This window comes from Mobula birostris, chromosome 6 (genome assembly GCF_030028105.1).
Source record: "Mobula birostris isolate sMobBir1 chromosome 6, sMobBir1.hap1, whole genome shotgun sequence".
NCBI lineage: Eukaryota > Metazoa > Chordata > Chondrichthyes > Myliobatiformes > Myliobatidae > Mobula > Mobula birostris.
Window position 1 is genome coordinate 97336519 of NC_092375.1, and position 14335 is coordinate 97350853.

Below are 14335 nucleotides of genomic sequence, written 5' to 3' on the forward strand. Positions count from 1 at the left end.
TCTGTGACCCCTCGTTCTGGACTTCCCCAACATCAGGAATAATCTTCCTGCATCTAGCCTGTCCAATCCCTTTAGAATTTTATACGTTTCAATCAGATCCCCCCTCAATCTTCTAAATTCCAACGAGTATAAGCCTAGTTCATCCAGTCTTTCATCATATGAAAGTCCTGCCATCCCAGGAATCAATCTGGTGAACCTTCTTTGTACTCCCTCTATGGCAAGGATGTCTTTCCTCAGATTTGGGGACCAAAACTGCACACAATACTCCAGGTGTGGTCTCACCAAGGCCTTGTACAACTGCAGTAGTACCTCCCTGCTCCTGTACGCGAATCCTCTTGCTATAAATGCCAGCATACCATTCACCTTTTTCACTGCCTGCTGTACCTGCATGCCCACTTTCAATGACTGGTGTATAATGACACCCAGGTCTCGTTGCACCTCCCCTTTTCCTAATCGACCACCTTTCAGATAATAATCTGTTTTCCTGTTTTTGTCACCAAAGTGGATAACGTCACATTTATCCACATTAAATTGCACCTGCCATGAATTTGCCCACTCACCCAACCTATCCAAGTCACCCTGTATCCTCTTAGCATCCTCCTCACAGCTAACACTGCTGCTCAGCTTCGTGTCATCCGCAAACTTGGAGATGCTGCATTTAATTCCCTCATCCAAGTCATTAATATATATTGTAAACAACTGGGGTCCCAGCACTGAGCCTTGCGGTACCCCACTAGTCACTGCCTGCCATGGGCTGGCTGATATGCTGGAATATGTCAACGTTCCGATAAAGGATATGCTAGAACTTTTGAAAAACATTAGGATAGATGACAGCACATACTCCAGGTTACTACAGGAAGCAAGCAAACAGATGGTTTCACCTTTAGTGATGATCTTTGTATCCTCACTGGCCATAGGAAGAGTGCCAAAAGATTGGAGGATGGCAAATATTATTCCTTTGATCATGGAAGGTAAAAGAGATACCCCTGGGAATTAATGATCGGTGAGTCTTATATTAGTGGCTGGCAAACTCTTGGAGCCAATTCTTAGGGACAGGATTGATGAACATTTGGAGAAACATATTCAGATCGTCAACATGGCCTTGTGAGGGGTGGGTTGTGCCTCACAAGCCTGAATGAACTCTTTGAGGAACTGACAAAGCACATTGCTGAAGGCAGAGCAGCGGATGTAGTGTATATAGATTTGTCACAGATCACCACTGGTAGGGATTCAGAAAGTCTGGAGGTATGGGATCCAGCCAAACGTGGCAGCATGGATTCAGAACTAGCTTGCCCACAGAAGGCAGGGGATGGTAGTATTCTGTCTGGAGGCCGGTGACCAGTGGTGTTCCACAGGGATCAGTTGTAGGACCCGTGCTGTTTGTAGTTTATAAATGATTCGGATAAGGAAGTTGAAGGATGGTTTAGTAATTCTGCAGATGACACAAAGCTTGGTGGTGCTGTGGATAGTGTAGAAGGATGTTGTAGATCATAACAGGATATTGATAGGATGCAGCGCTGGGCTGAGACATGACAGATGGAGTTCAGTCCAGAGAAGTGTGAAGTGATTCTCTTTGCAAAGTTGAACTTGAAGGCAGAATACAAAAGTTAATGGCAAGATTCTTAACAGCATGGAGAAACAGGGGGTTTTGGAGTCCATGTCCACAGATTACTCAAAGTGGCAGTGCAAGGTGGCTAAGAATGCGTGTGGTGTCATTAGTCAGAGGCTGAGTTCCAGAGCTGTTGTGGATCTCTAAAATCCTGGTCAGATCGCTCGGAGTATTGTGTTCAGTTCTAGACAGGGTCCTAAATTACCCCTATGAACTGTGCTCGATTACCCCTATAAATTGTGCTTTTGAAAAGAGAGAGAGAGAGAGTTATTTAACACTGACATCTTGTTTTGAAAAGAGAGAGAGAAAGAAAGAAAGAGAGAGAGAGAGAGAGAGATGAAGACTAACTTTTGGATTTCTGCTGAGTTGGAGAGAGAGAGAGAGCACTGAGCAGCTCGTAAGTTGCTATCGTGACCGAGGGTGGCATTATTTGATGAACAATCCATGTTATAGTTTCTCTGGAGTGTGTTTATACTTCCCAAGGACACTGCCTGCTTGTACATTTCTTACACAGACAAAGGAAGGAGGAGTTATTTAAATGACAGTTGGTACTCAGTACGGTAAGATAAATAGGAGGTCAGATGATGGACATCAGGCACATGTTTTTTGACACTGAATGAGCTTTGTTGTGCCCACAGAAAAAGTGGGTTTTTGGAGGGTCGATCAGGCGGATCGATCAGTGGCTCTTGCAGTGAGAAAAGGAAGTGACCGGTGGCGAGTTGTCCTTGCCTGGGTTGATAGCTCCACCACAGTAAAATGGTCCGCTTTGATGAAGTCCCAGTCGGTGACTTTTAAAGGATTTCGGAGGACAACGAGAAGATCGATGGCATCAGCTCAACTGAAGACTCAAATCTCTCCCTCTCTCTCTATATCACTACTCAACTCAACACCACGAACTGAACTGAACTTTACGCATCATCGTAAGACATGAGGGAGGAGAAGATGGCGGCGCGACACAGTGCGCGCAGCCGTTCCGAATGATACCGTATGTGTTTAACTAGGGGTCATGCACAATCCTAATTTGATGGAGACTGCCGTGAGAAGCACGGAGGAACACCTGGAGGAATTTCTGAAATGCCCTCTTCACTGCCGCTGCTACCGTGCAATCGAGAATCTCTGGAGGGGAAGGCCCCAGATACTCCGCTTTGCCTACTGCCTGTTGCCGGGGCCGGGGTTGAAGCGCTTGGCAGAGATGGTGCTCAGTGTCGGAGAGCTGGTTGGAGGCTCGGAGTTTTCGGACGGAGTCAGAGTTGGACTGTGGTCGGATGCTTCCAGGATGCTGCATTGGCAAGTTTGCAGCACTGGAGGTTCACCGTCTGCGTGAGATGATGGGACTTTCGAGAGACTTCGAGACTTTTTACCGTGCCCATGGTCTGTTCTTTATCAAATTATGGTATTGCTTTGCACTGTTGTAACTGTATGTTATAATTATATGGTTTTTGTCAGTTTTTCAGTGGGTTTGTCATGTGTTTCTGTGATGTCATTCTGGAGAAACATTGTATCATTTCTTAATGCATACATTATTAAATGACAATAAAAGAGGACTGCGTGTCCTCATAATCTAATCTAATTTACCCCTAGACTTGAGGAAGTTTGGGTTTTCATATATATTCCACACTTACTTATATATATAATCATTGCTAACCTGTTTGGTTTATTCTGCATTTATTTTACTGTATTGCATAGTTACTAATAAATAATATCAGTTAATAGCAATACCGAACTCCAAATTGTTTTCCACTTCTGCTGGTTCTTTAACCCCTCATGAGGTACGTGACAGAAGGATGTGGAAGCTTTAGAGATGGTGCAGAGGAGATTTACCAGGATGCTGCCTGGATTAGAGAGCTTGCATTATGAGGATAGATTGAGTGAGCTCGGGCTTTTCTTCTGCGAGAGAAGAGGGACGAGATGTGACTTCATAGAGGTATAGAAGATGATAACAGGCAGAGATCATGTGGACAGGTAGAGATTTTTACCTAAGGTGGAAATGGCTGATTCAAGGAGGCATAATTTTAAAGTGTTGGGAGGAAAGTAAAGGGGGAATGTCAGAGGCAAGTCACAGAGAGTGGTAGGTAGAGGGAGATACATTAGGTACATTGAGGAGGCTCTAGGATAGGCAATGGATAAACAAATGAAATATAGGCAATGGAGGGTTATCTGGGAGGGAAAGATTAAATTTACCTTGGAGCAGGGAAGTGTCAGCACAACATCATTGGCCACAAACTTGTACTGTGCTGTACTGTTCTAAGTTCAGTGTTTACATACAGGGTAAACTGTCAAAATCATTTCCCCAGGGTAGATTGGTCAAATACCAGCTTTTAAGGTTGGGGGGGGGGGTGTTGAATGGCCAGGAGGAGAATGCAGATTTTGTAAACATCTCACAGCATGCTGGAGGAACTCAGCAGGTCGGGCAGCATCCATGGAAACGATGAGTCGACGTTTTGGGCCAGAACCTTTCATCAGGACTGTAGGGGGAAGGGGCAGAGGCCCTATAACATCTAACATCCCAAAGTATCAGGTGGAAACAATTCTGAATTTACACAAAATGAACAAAACTGGATGAGCGGATGGTCAGGGTTGTTTGTGTCCATTTAGCTTAAGTTCAGGACACCGTACAAGTTTGGTGAGGAAAGGAAGTGAAAGGGACATCAAAAGGATCTTCCTTTATCCCCATCAATTTTGTTTGAAACCTTTAGTTTATTCTTTGTAAACATACTGAGAGCAGAGACATGAGGCTCCATGACTGGACAAAGTGGTACAATCTCCAGAAACACATTAAATCAGGGCTGGCATCTCCATCCTGAACCATAGCTTCATGGTGTACTTGTTCTTTTTATCAGTCTTATGTAGTTCTAATGCAATACTTTCTAATACTGTGGAGGCATGGTTATCCTATCAAATGATTTTTGTGCATTTTCTGACTTTCAGACAAAATCAGCTTATTGGATATCTGTAAAAGTAGATCCGATCCGTTTTACACAGGGATAGTCTATAGGTCTCTAAAATGGCCCAAACATTGGAGACAGCCTTTGGAACTTAGGCTATGTCCACACTACGCCGGATAATTTTGAAAATGTCGGTTTCGAGTAAAAACGACAGGCGTACACACTAAGCGTTATTCAAGATATCTCTGTCCACACTAACATGGATATTTGGGCAAATCTCCTCTACTGGGCATGCGCAGGACACACAGAAAACAAGCGAAGAGGAAACGGTATACTTAGTGCGCGTTTGTCCAGTTACAGAGTAGAAAAACTTAAAAGAAATTGCCCTTGGCTCTCGTGCAGGAGGACTTAAAGCTAAAAAAAACAAATACTGGAGCGTATGGAGGCAACCGACAGGGAGTTCACGGACAGTATGACCCAGCTGACGACGAACATTGAAAAACTGACCAACTCTGTTGCAGTAATAAAGCACCTTGTTAAATGTATAAAACGTCTGCATCAGTGTTATCTTGTATTTCCATACAATGTTACATTAGGCTGTTACACATCTATTGTCAGAGAATTACTTGCATAAATAGGTGAACCACCTTCATATAAGCAAGGACAGAAAACAGGGCAAAGTGAGTATACTTATTTATTCAGTAAGCTATGGGTCAAAGTATTTGGTGAGTACATTTCTAACTCTTCTGGTTTCAGTCTCGTTGCCGTCTGTTCTGAAATTGTTAGGTTATGTGGGGAGTTGCGTTCAAGAAAACAACGAAATGCCGCACTGCGGCTATCTGTTCCAGCACGTCATGACAGCGTTTTTAAATAGTCAAAAAAGCTCACTTTACAATTTAACTCTCACGCTGCTCACACCGACTGCGCGTTATAACAGCCGTACGGCAGTGCTTGTGCAGTACCAAGCAGAAGCAGAAAAAGCATTGTTGTTGTGGTGTTGTTATGACAACGTTTTTAAATCTCTCTGTTTACCCCGTACACACTACAACAGATATTAAGTGTTTTCAGATTTATTCACTCTGGAGACCGCTCCTGAAAATCTCCGTTTTCGGGGGATGAAAACGCCGCTTTAGTGGGGACGGAGGGTCAAAACGAAGAGAAAAAGCTTCATTTTCAAAATTATCCGACATAGTGTGGACATAGCCTTAGTAACAGCAGAATTACTCACCATATTTTTACTCAAGCACCAGATTACAAAATTCCAATCACTAAATTCCAATGTTGCCATGTTGTGGTTTAGAAAGTTAACATCATCACAATAAAATCAGGCAGAATTGCAACAGTGAAGCAAACACAGGAAACTGCTAAATCCTAAAGTGGATTTTATATAGTAGATCAAAAATAAAAGAATGGTGGAGAATAATTTTCCACAGTTTAGAGATCTTGGTAGCAATACATAGAAACCCCATGTCAAGGGGAGGAACTATACAGTTCTGTGGATAATTCTTTAAACTGTAAACATGTATTTCAACATTCAAAGTAAACTTATTATCAAAGTATGCAAATGTCACCATATACAACCCTGAATCATTTTCTTGCAGGCATAGAGCATAAATCCAAGAATCAAAGAAAGACCACACCCAACAGAATGGACAAACAACCAATGTGCAAAAGTTCATAAACTGTGCAAATTCAAAAGAAAAAATAATCATATTAATAATAAATCAATAAGCAATAAATAGAGAACATGAGATGAAGAGTCCAGAGATTGTGGGAGCAGTTCAGTGAAGTTATCAATGGAACTCAGCAGTAGAGGTACTACCTGTCATGTGGATATTTTAGATTTTAATCAGATCTGGTTCATTGTTGATAAAACAATGCATTTACAGGGCAATTCAATGTCTGTGCAGACTGCAGAACTTCCCCTGATAACCCAGTTTCTGGGTTCTGATGAGATTGAGACAGAGTTTTGAATGCATTTCAGTGTTTGAAAAGACATCCACTATCCATACTGAGTCCAGACTGTGAAAAATAACACAGATGAATGAGGGAGGTTGAGGGAAAGAGAAGAGGTTTTGTGAAAAACCTGGAGCAATGATCCATCAGTGTCAGAGAGATTTTTTATGTTCAGATTCCAAAAAGAAAAAGAGAATGCTAGAAGAACTCATCAGGTCAGGCATCATCTGTGGAGGCTGGGAAAGTTAGCTTTCCATTACAGAGAAGGTGGGGGAGGGATACGTAGAACAAAGGAAATATCCTTGACGAGGTACAGGTAAATGAGTTACTGTGGCAGCCAGAATCAGATTATAGTTCTAATCTAATCTAATAGTTCCTAGTTATCTATTGCTAACAGCAGGATGAGGGACATCCCTAGCAGGTCAGAGTTTACCGACACAGAGAAAAAATGAGTCAAAATCATAGGTAGATGACACATCTTTCCCCCTCTTGGAAATCCCTGTCCATCCTCGCCAACCTCACTACTCCAGCTTAAAGCAATTTCCCACACAGTTGCCAGAGACAACACCTATTGCACTTCCAACATCCAGGGACCCAGTGGTCCCTGCAGGTGAATTGGCGATTTCCTGGCACATTTTCCAATCTAGTGTGCTGCATTCGAAGCTCATAGTGCAGTCTCCTCACAAACAAACGCAAATTGGGTGACTGCTTTAAGGATAACTTTTGTTGAAAACCCTGTTACTGGTCATTTTAATTTCCCATCCCATTGACCATTCTATCCTATCGGTCTGTAACTTCCTGCATTCTAACAACGCACACTTGAGGAACAACAACTCATTTCTGCTGAACTTGATATTGATTTTTTCAACTTTATGTAACTTGCTCCCTCTTTCTATCTGTATCAGAATTGACTATCTCTGCCAATTATCCATCTGTGATATTATCGGCTCAATTTTGCACTCTCCATTACTAAAACCCAACTTGCTAAGCATGTCCCACAGTCCTGTCACTAGCAACACAGAATACATAAAAAGCAAAATAATGTCCTTCTAACCATCTGCTTAACCTGGCTGGCCTCACCCTATCGGAGATATTTCTTTAGTTCAACCTTCTTTGTTGTTGAAAACTAACTCATTTTCTCTCAGTTCCATTTTGGACCAACTGAACTGTTAACCCTGTTCCTCTCTCCACAGACGCTGCCTGACCTGCTGAGTGTTTCCAGCACTTTCAGATGTTACTTCAAACACCTGCGCTTCTTTCACGTACCTGTTTCATTTCACTCTTTAGCTTATTGATGCCTGCCCTCTCGGTTTTTGTTGCTCCTGTGTGGCCAACTTCATGGATGGAAATAGCAGGACTCATGCCAATAGAATCCACTGGTCGGACTTTAAGACACAAAACATATTATCCAATTAGACTGCTATATATTGAAAAATATAGAAGGCAAAAAGTGACCACATCATTCCTAAAATGAAGTAAAACTTTTCATAAGAACAATGCTGCTTATATAACACAACGTTAGGATGGGACAAAATGTTGGCCAAAGGTCTGAAGAAACAAATGTTGGAAAAACTCGGAAGGGCAGACAGCATCTGTGAAGGTAGAGGAATAGGCTGATATTTCAAGTTGAACACCTTGCATTCGGACTGTTATGATAATCATGGAAGATTTCAATAATGTTAATAATAACAGTACATGGAATAAGGTAGATGATCTTATAGTGCAGTTAGAAATTGGCAGATATGACATTGTGGGCATCACTAAGTCATGGCTGTAGGAAGATCATGGTAGGAGATTACTATCCAATGATACACATTGTTTAAAAAAATGGCAGGTAGGTAGAGAGGGTGGGGATGTTCTGTTGATAAAAAATGAAATCAAATCCTTAAAACAGGTGATACAGGATTGGAGTATGTAGAATCCCCAATTCTGCACTGGGTGTTGTGTAATGAACCAGATTTGATTAGGGAGCTTAAGGTAAAGGAACCCTTAGGAGACAGTGATCATAATATGATAGAATTCATCCTACAGTTTGAAAAGGGAGAAGCTAAAATCTGTATTACAGACAAGTAAAGCAAACTATAGAGGCATGAGGCAACTGTTGTTCAAAGTTGATTGGAAAGGGACACTGGCATGGATGATGAGAGAACAGGAATGACGGGAGCTTCTGACAGCAATTCAGAAGCAGCAAGATAAATACATCCCAAAGAAGTAGCAGTTTTCCTAAGGGAGGGTGAGGCAATTGTGCCTGACAAAAGAAGTCAAAAACAGCATAAAATCTAAAGAGCGAGCACAGCAAAAATCAGTGGGAAGATGGAGGATTAGAAAGCTTTTAAAAATGAACAGAAGTCAATAAAAAGCCATAAGAGAAAAGATGAAATAAGAAGGTAAGATAGCCATTAAGAGAGAATCCCAAAAGCATTTTCAGATATTTATATAAAGAGTAAATGAGAGAAGAAAGTGCATTATCAGACTGCCAGAAAGTGACACTGGAGAGGTAGTAATGGGAGACAAAGAAACAGCCGACGACTGAAAACTGATTTTATAGCAAACATTAAAAATGCTCCCACTTGCAGTCATTTAAAAAGAAACACTTAATTTCTAACAACCTCATAAAGTTGACACTGACCACTTTTTTCCACACCAAACTCTTTTCCACTTAGAATGTGATGCAGGAGTTTCTTCATGTCAAAAGGGCACAGATTCATCAAATTCTCAGAAGCTTCTTCCCCTGTGTGGATAATGAGAATGTTATTTGAAGAATTAGATTTACATTTAATGTCTTATCTGTTGCATGTTTAAGAAACATCATCAGAGAGAGACACAAACAAGTTATACCCGTCCCCGCTCTAAACCCCATCCTGCTGCTCTCCTACCTTGCCAACTTGTAAAGCACTCCACATTCTTGGAGTGATAATGAATTGTACTCATCTGCCCTTGTGCACCTATTACCTATCCACAGTGATGAACACCTGCTTTTCCTGCATCAATACAGTAAGGCAGTGGTTAGCACAATGCTTTACAGTACCAGCAACCTGGGTTCAATACATGTCACTGTCTGTAAGGAGTTTGTATGTTCTCATTGTGGCCCCATGGACCTCCTCTGGGTGCTCCGGTTCCCAGGAGGAATACGACTTAATTCATTCAATTGTGGTTGCCCTGTCACAGCAAGGATGTGGAGGCTATGGAGACCGCGCATAACAATGCTGCACGAACTACAAGAGAGGTTGAACTAACTCGGGTTATTTACTCTGGAGCACTGGAGGCTGAGGGGAGACCTGATAGAAGTTTATAAAGTTATGAGTGGCACTGATAGTGTCGTCAGTCAGAATCTTTATACCAGGGCTAAAATGACTAATATTAGGTGATATCTATTAATCATTTTGATCCTGGGAAAAAGGTGAAAGGGGAGCAGTTGAAAAAGAGATGGGTTGGGCATAGGGACTGGTGCCTGGACTGAGCGGTCAGGGACAGTACATGAATATGCAGAGAATAGAAAAATATAGACCACGTCCAGGCAGAAGGTTTGGTTTAACTACGCTTTATTAAAGTAGTGCGGTAAACTGTCGTGGGCCAAAGGAACTGATCCTTTCTGTATTGCTCTGTGTCCTTTGTCTATGTCTAGTTACCCATTTAAACTCTACAGAATATATAAAATAAAAAACAGAAAATACAGGAAACACTCAGCAGGTCAGGCAGCAACTTTCGAAGAATAAACAGTTCTAAGATCAGATGTTCCTGTCCCTCCCCTCCTTCCACCATTTCACATTATATTTAAAGGACATTAACATCCTGTGTTATATAACAACACTCACTCAGTGTTCAACATCAAGTGCTGATATTGATTTAAATTCTCGAGAACGTCACTTAGACGTTCAAAATCAACTAAATCAACTAAACATTTGTGGTTAAATACTGAATAAACATCCTAAAAATGGACAGTATTCATGATGTCATTTTAAGCTTGAACTATTCAAACAGGGAGACAGGGATACTGTATTCCGATGAACTGTCTACATCGCTTGTGGTGTTCCACTTTCCTCACATGTCCCAAAGACGTGCTAGCTAGGAGGGAAATCACTCCTTTTGTAACTGAGTGGTGGAAGGATGAATGAGCCTGGGATAGGGAATAGTTACTGGGATATGAGTGGGGGAATGAGATTGAAGGGACTGCTAGACAGAGTGCAAAATACTTACAAGATGTTGCCAAGAATAAGGCCCAACTTGTCCTTGCCATCTGAATTGCCGACTTGAGCAAATCTGATTTCCCTGAATTTTGACCCATTTTCTTTTTCATCTTTCCCACCCATGTACTTGCCCAAATGTTTCTGAACATTGTAATTGTATCCATTTCTACCATTTCCTCTGGAAGCTCATAGTATATACCCACCCTCATCTTTGTAGAAGAAGTTGTTCCTCAGGTCTCCTTTAAATCTTTCCCCTCTCCACTTTAACCTTTAGCCACACACATCAAAGTTGCTGGTGAACGCAGCAGGCCAGGCAGCATCTCTAGGAAAAGGTACAGTCGACGTTTCAGGCCGAGACCCTTCGTCAGGACTAACTGAAGGAAAAAACTAACTGAAAGATGAAGCCACACTCAGGTTGGAGGAACAACACCTTATATTCCGTCTGGGTAGCCTCCAACCTAATGGCATGAACATTGACTTCTCTAACTTCCGCTAATGCCCCACCTCCCCCTCGTACCCCATCCGTTATTTATTTTTATACACACATTCTTTCTCTCACTCTCCTTTTTCTCCCTCTGTCCCTCTGACTATACCCCCTTGCCCATCCTCTGGTTCCACCCCCCCGTCTTTTTCCCTAGGCCTCCTGTCCCATGATCCTCTCATATCCCCTTTGCCAATCACCTGCCCAGCTCTTGGCTCCATCCCTCCCCCTCCTGTCTTCTCCTATCATTTTGGATCTCCCCCTCCCCCTCCCACTTTCAAATCTCTTACTAGCTGTTCTTTCAGTTAGTCCTGACGAAGGGTCTCGGCCTGAAACGTCGACTGTACCTCTTCCTAGAGATGCTGCCTGGCCTGCTGCGTTCACCAGCAACTTTGATGTGTGTTGCTTGAATTTCCAGCATCTGCAGAATTCCTGCTGTTAACCTTTGGCCTCTAGTTTTAGAATTCCCTGCCTTGAATAAAGACTGTGACCATCCAAGTTATCTTCTGTATGTCCCTCATGGGGTAAGGCCACCTTTCAGCCTCCTATTCTCTAGGGAAAACACTCCCAGCCTATTCAGACTCTCCTAATAACTCAAGCTCTCCCTTTCTACCTAGTTTCCCGAAACACAATGAAATTATTTGTGCATGCTAATGTGCATGATCACACACTACACACATGGAAACACAACATGAGAACACAACATAACAATGTTCCTCTTGGAAGTCTGTCAGAAACATCGATGACGTCAGTGACGTCTCTGATGAGAGCGAAACCCGAGCTGGGAAGTGTAGATGCACACACAGGTCGGGCACGTTACGGCCATTGAAGGGTCGGGTCGTTTCTCCTTGTAGTCTTGGAGCTTTTGATCGAGGTCCTTCAGCCACTGCTCTTCAAATGTGCTGGTGCCTTTGTAGACTGCCATTACGATCTTTGGCCAAGGCCTCTCAAACAGTCACGGGATACTGCATGCCTTGAAGTATGCTTCCACACAGTCTTGATCACGCTTTGTGGGGCCTTCCTGCTTTCTGGTGCCAGGTGCCTGCTCGGAAAAGAATACCATCTTTGGAAAGTGGTTGTCTTCCATCCGACCACCTGTCCAACCCATCGAAGTTGAGCCTTCGTGATCTGTGTCTCTGTTCCAGGGCTCTCGGCCCTTCACAGGTGGAACTGGTCAAGGATGTTGATGTGCTTGCAGTATGGGGTCCATGTTTCACAGCCATATGGTAGAGATGTCAGGACCATTGTTCCGTAGACTGCCATCTTGGATCTTCACCCTGATGCCACACTCATGTCCCTAGCCTGCCAAAGGATGCCCCAGCATTTGCAAGTCTGTATGAGATCTCTCGATCTAGACTGCAGCAGGAGGTGAGGTGTCAACGTTGTTGAGCTGTGTGCCTTCACTCTCAATTCGTGGTTCCACAAGGTTGGTATGGGGTGCGGGCTGAAGTAGGACTTCCGTCTTCTGCAGGCTGATGGTTAGGCCGAATGTTGTTGCAGCCACAGCGAGGCAGTCAGCGGGCTCCTGCAGGTCCCTTTCACTGCGCACTGCAAGAGCGCAGTCATCTGCAAAGAAGTCTTGTACTATTGCTTCCAGCACTTTGGTCTTGGTCTTGAGGTGTCGCAGATCAAAGAAGTGTCCATCAGTCCTGTAGCGAATTGTTATTCCCACATCAGTCTGTGAGCGAGCAGAGAACAGTATTGTGCAAACAGCAGGCTGAACAGAGTAGATGCAAGGACACGGCCCTGCTGGACACCGTTAATTACTAGGAAGAGGTCAGAGATGCAGTCTTTTTTGATGACCCTGACCATCAGGCTGTCGCGGAATGACCTGACAATGCTGACTAGCCTTGGGGGGCAGCCTAACTTGGTAAGGATGTGCCAAAAGCCTTTGCGACAGACAGTATCAAATTCCTTCGTCAGGTCCACAAAGAAGATGTAGAGATTCTGGTTCTGTTCCTGACACTTCTCCTGGATCTGTGTGACAGCAAAGATCATGTCCACTGTCCCTCTGTTAGATCTGAAATCACAGTGGCTCTCTGAGACAATGTCATCAAGGAGGTGAGAGGTAATCCTGTACGGTATGAGATGGCCCATGATCTTCCCACCTATGCCCAAGAGGGTTTTGGTTGTCACAGGGTGGTTGTGCATGATCGCACACTATACACATGGAAACACAACATGAGAACACAATGTAACAAAAATCGATAATATAGTGGGCAGTGAAGAAAGTTGCCCAAGGTTACAATGGGATCTTGGTCAACTGAGCCAGTGGGCCAAAGAATAGCCGATAGAGTTTAACTCAGGTGAACACTGAATGTTACAGTTGGGTAAAACAAAGCAGTTTAAGGCTTGCACAGTAAATAGTAGGGCTCTGGGGAATGTCACAGGACAGACAGACCAAAGCGAATAGGTACGCGGTTCCTTGAAGGTGCTGACACAGCTGTACAAAGTGGTGAAGATGGTATTTGGCATGCTCATCTTCATCAGACATGCCACTGAGTACAAGAGTTAAGACATCATGTTACAGCTACACAAGACACTGGGTAAGGTCATATTTTACTGTCCTGGTGACTCTGCTACAGGAAGGGTGTCATTAAACTGGAAGGCTGCACAAAAGATTTACAAGAATTTACAAGGATGTTACCAGGACTGCAGAGTTGGAGAGACGGAAGAGTCTCACACATTGCTCCCTGGAGTATAGGACACTGAGAGGTGACTTTAGAGCCAGCCTTTAAAATATTAAAGGGTGTAAATAATGTGGATGGTCACAGTCCTTTCCCTGAGTAGGGAAATTTAAAACTGGAGGCCCCAGATTTAAGATGAGAGAGGAAAGGGGCCTGAGGGGTAAATTTGTCACTGAAAGGGTGGTGAGTGTATGGGACAAACTGCAGAGGGTGCTAGAGGCAGGTATAACAACACCATTTGGAAGACTTTTGAACAAGTAGGTTCAGGAAGGTTTGGAAGGATACGGGCTAAGCGAGGCTAGCTCAGATATGCACCTCGGTCAGCACGGCTGGGTTGGGCTGAAGGGCCTGTTTTCTGTGACTATATGAACATAAGACAGCAGCACAGCATTCCGGCTCTTCAAACTGCTCCAATGACTGATCTTCTACCTCAGTGCCATCTTCCTGCACTCTCTCCAGATCCCTTTCCTTAAGATCCAGAAATCTATCTATTTACAATGAACCCAAGGACTAAACACCATGGTAGAGAA

At 43.3% G+C, this 14335-nt stretch overlaps 1 protein-coding gene across 5 annotated transcripts in view; it reads right to left on the bottom strand.

Annotated features, from left to right (window-relative positions):
• The window catches only part of LOC140199215 (phosphorylase b kinase regulatory subunit alpha, liver isoform-like), a 213253-nt gene that overhangs the window by 43373 nt on the left and 155545 nt on the right, over window positions 1-14335 (bottom strand). For all 5 annotated transcript variants that reach the window (XM_072260901.1, XM_072260902.1, XM_072260903.1 and 2 more), the window contains exons 27-28: window positions 9080-9181; window positions 7717-7835 (exon numbers count right to left, since the gene is read on the bottom strand). In XM_072260901.1, coding sequence (XP_072117002.1) covers window positions 7717-7835; window positions 9080-9181 — 221 coding nt within the window. The remainder of the gene's footprint in view (window positions 1-7716; window positions 7836-9079; window positions 9182-14335) is intronic.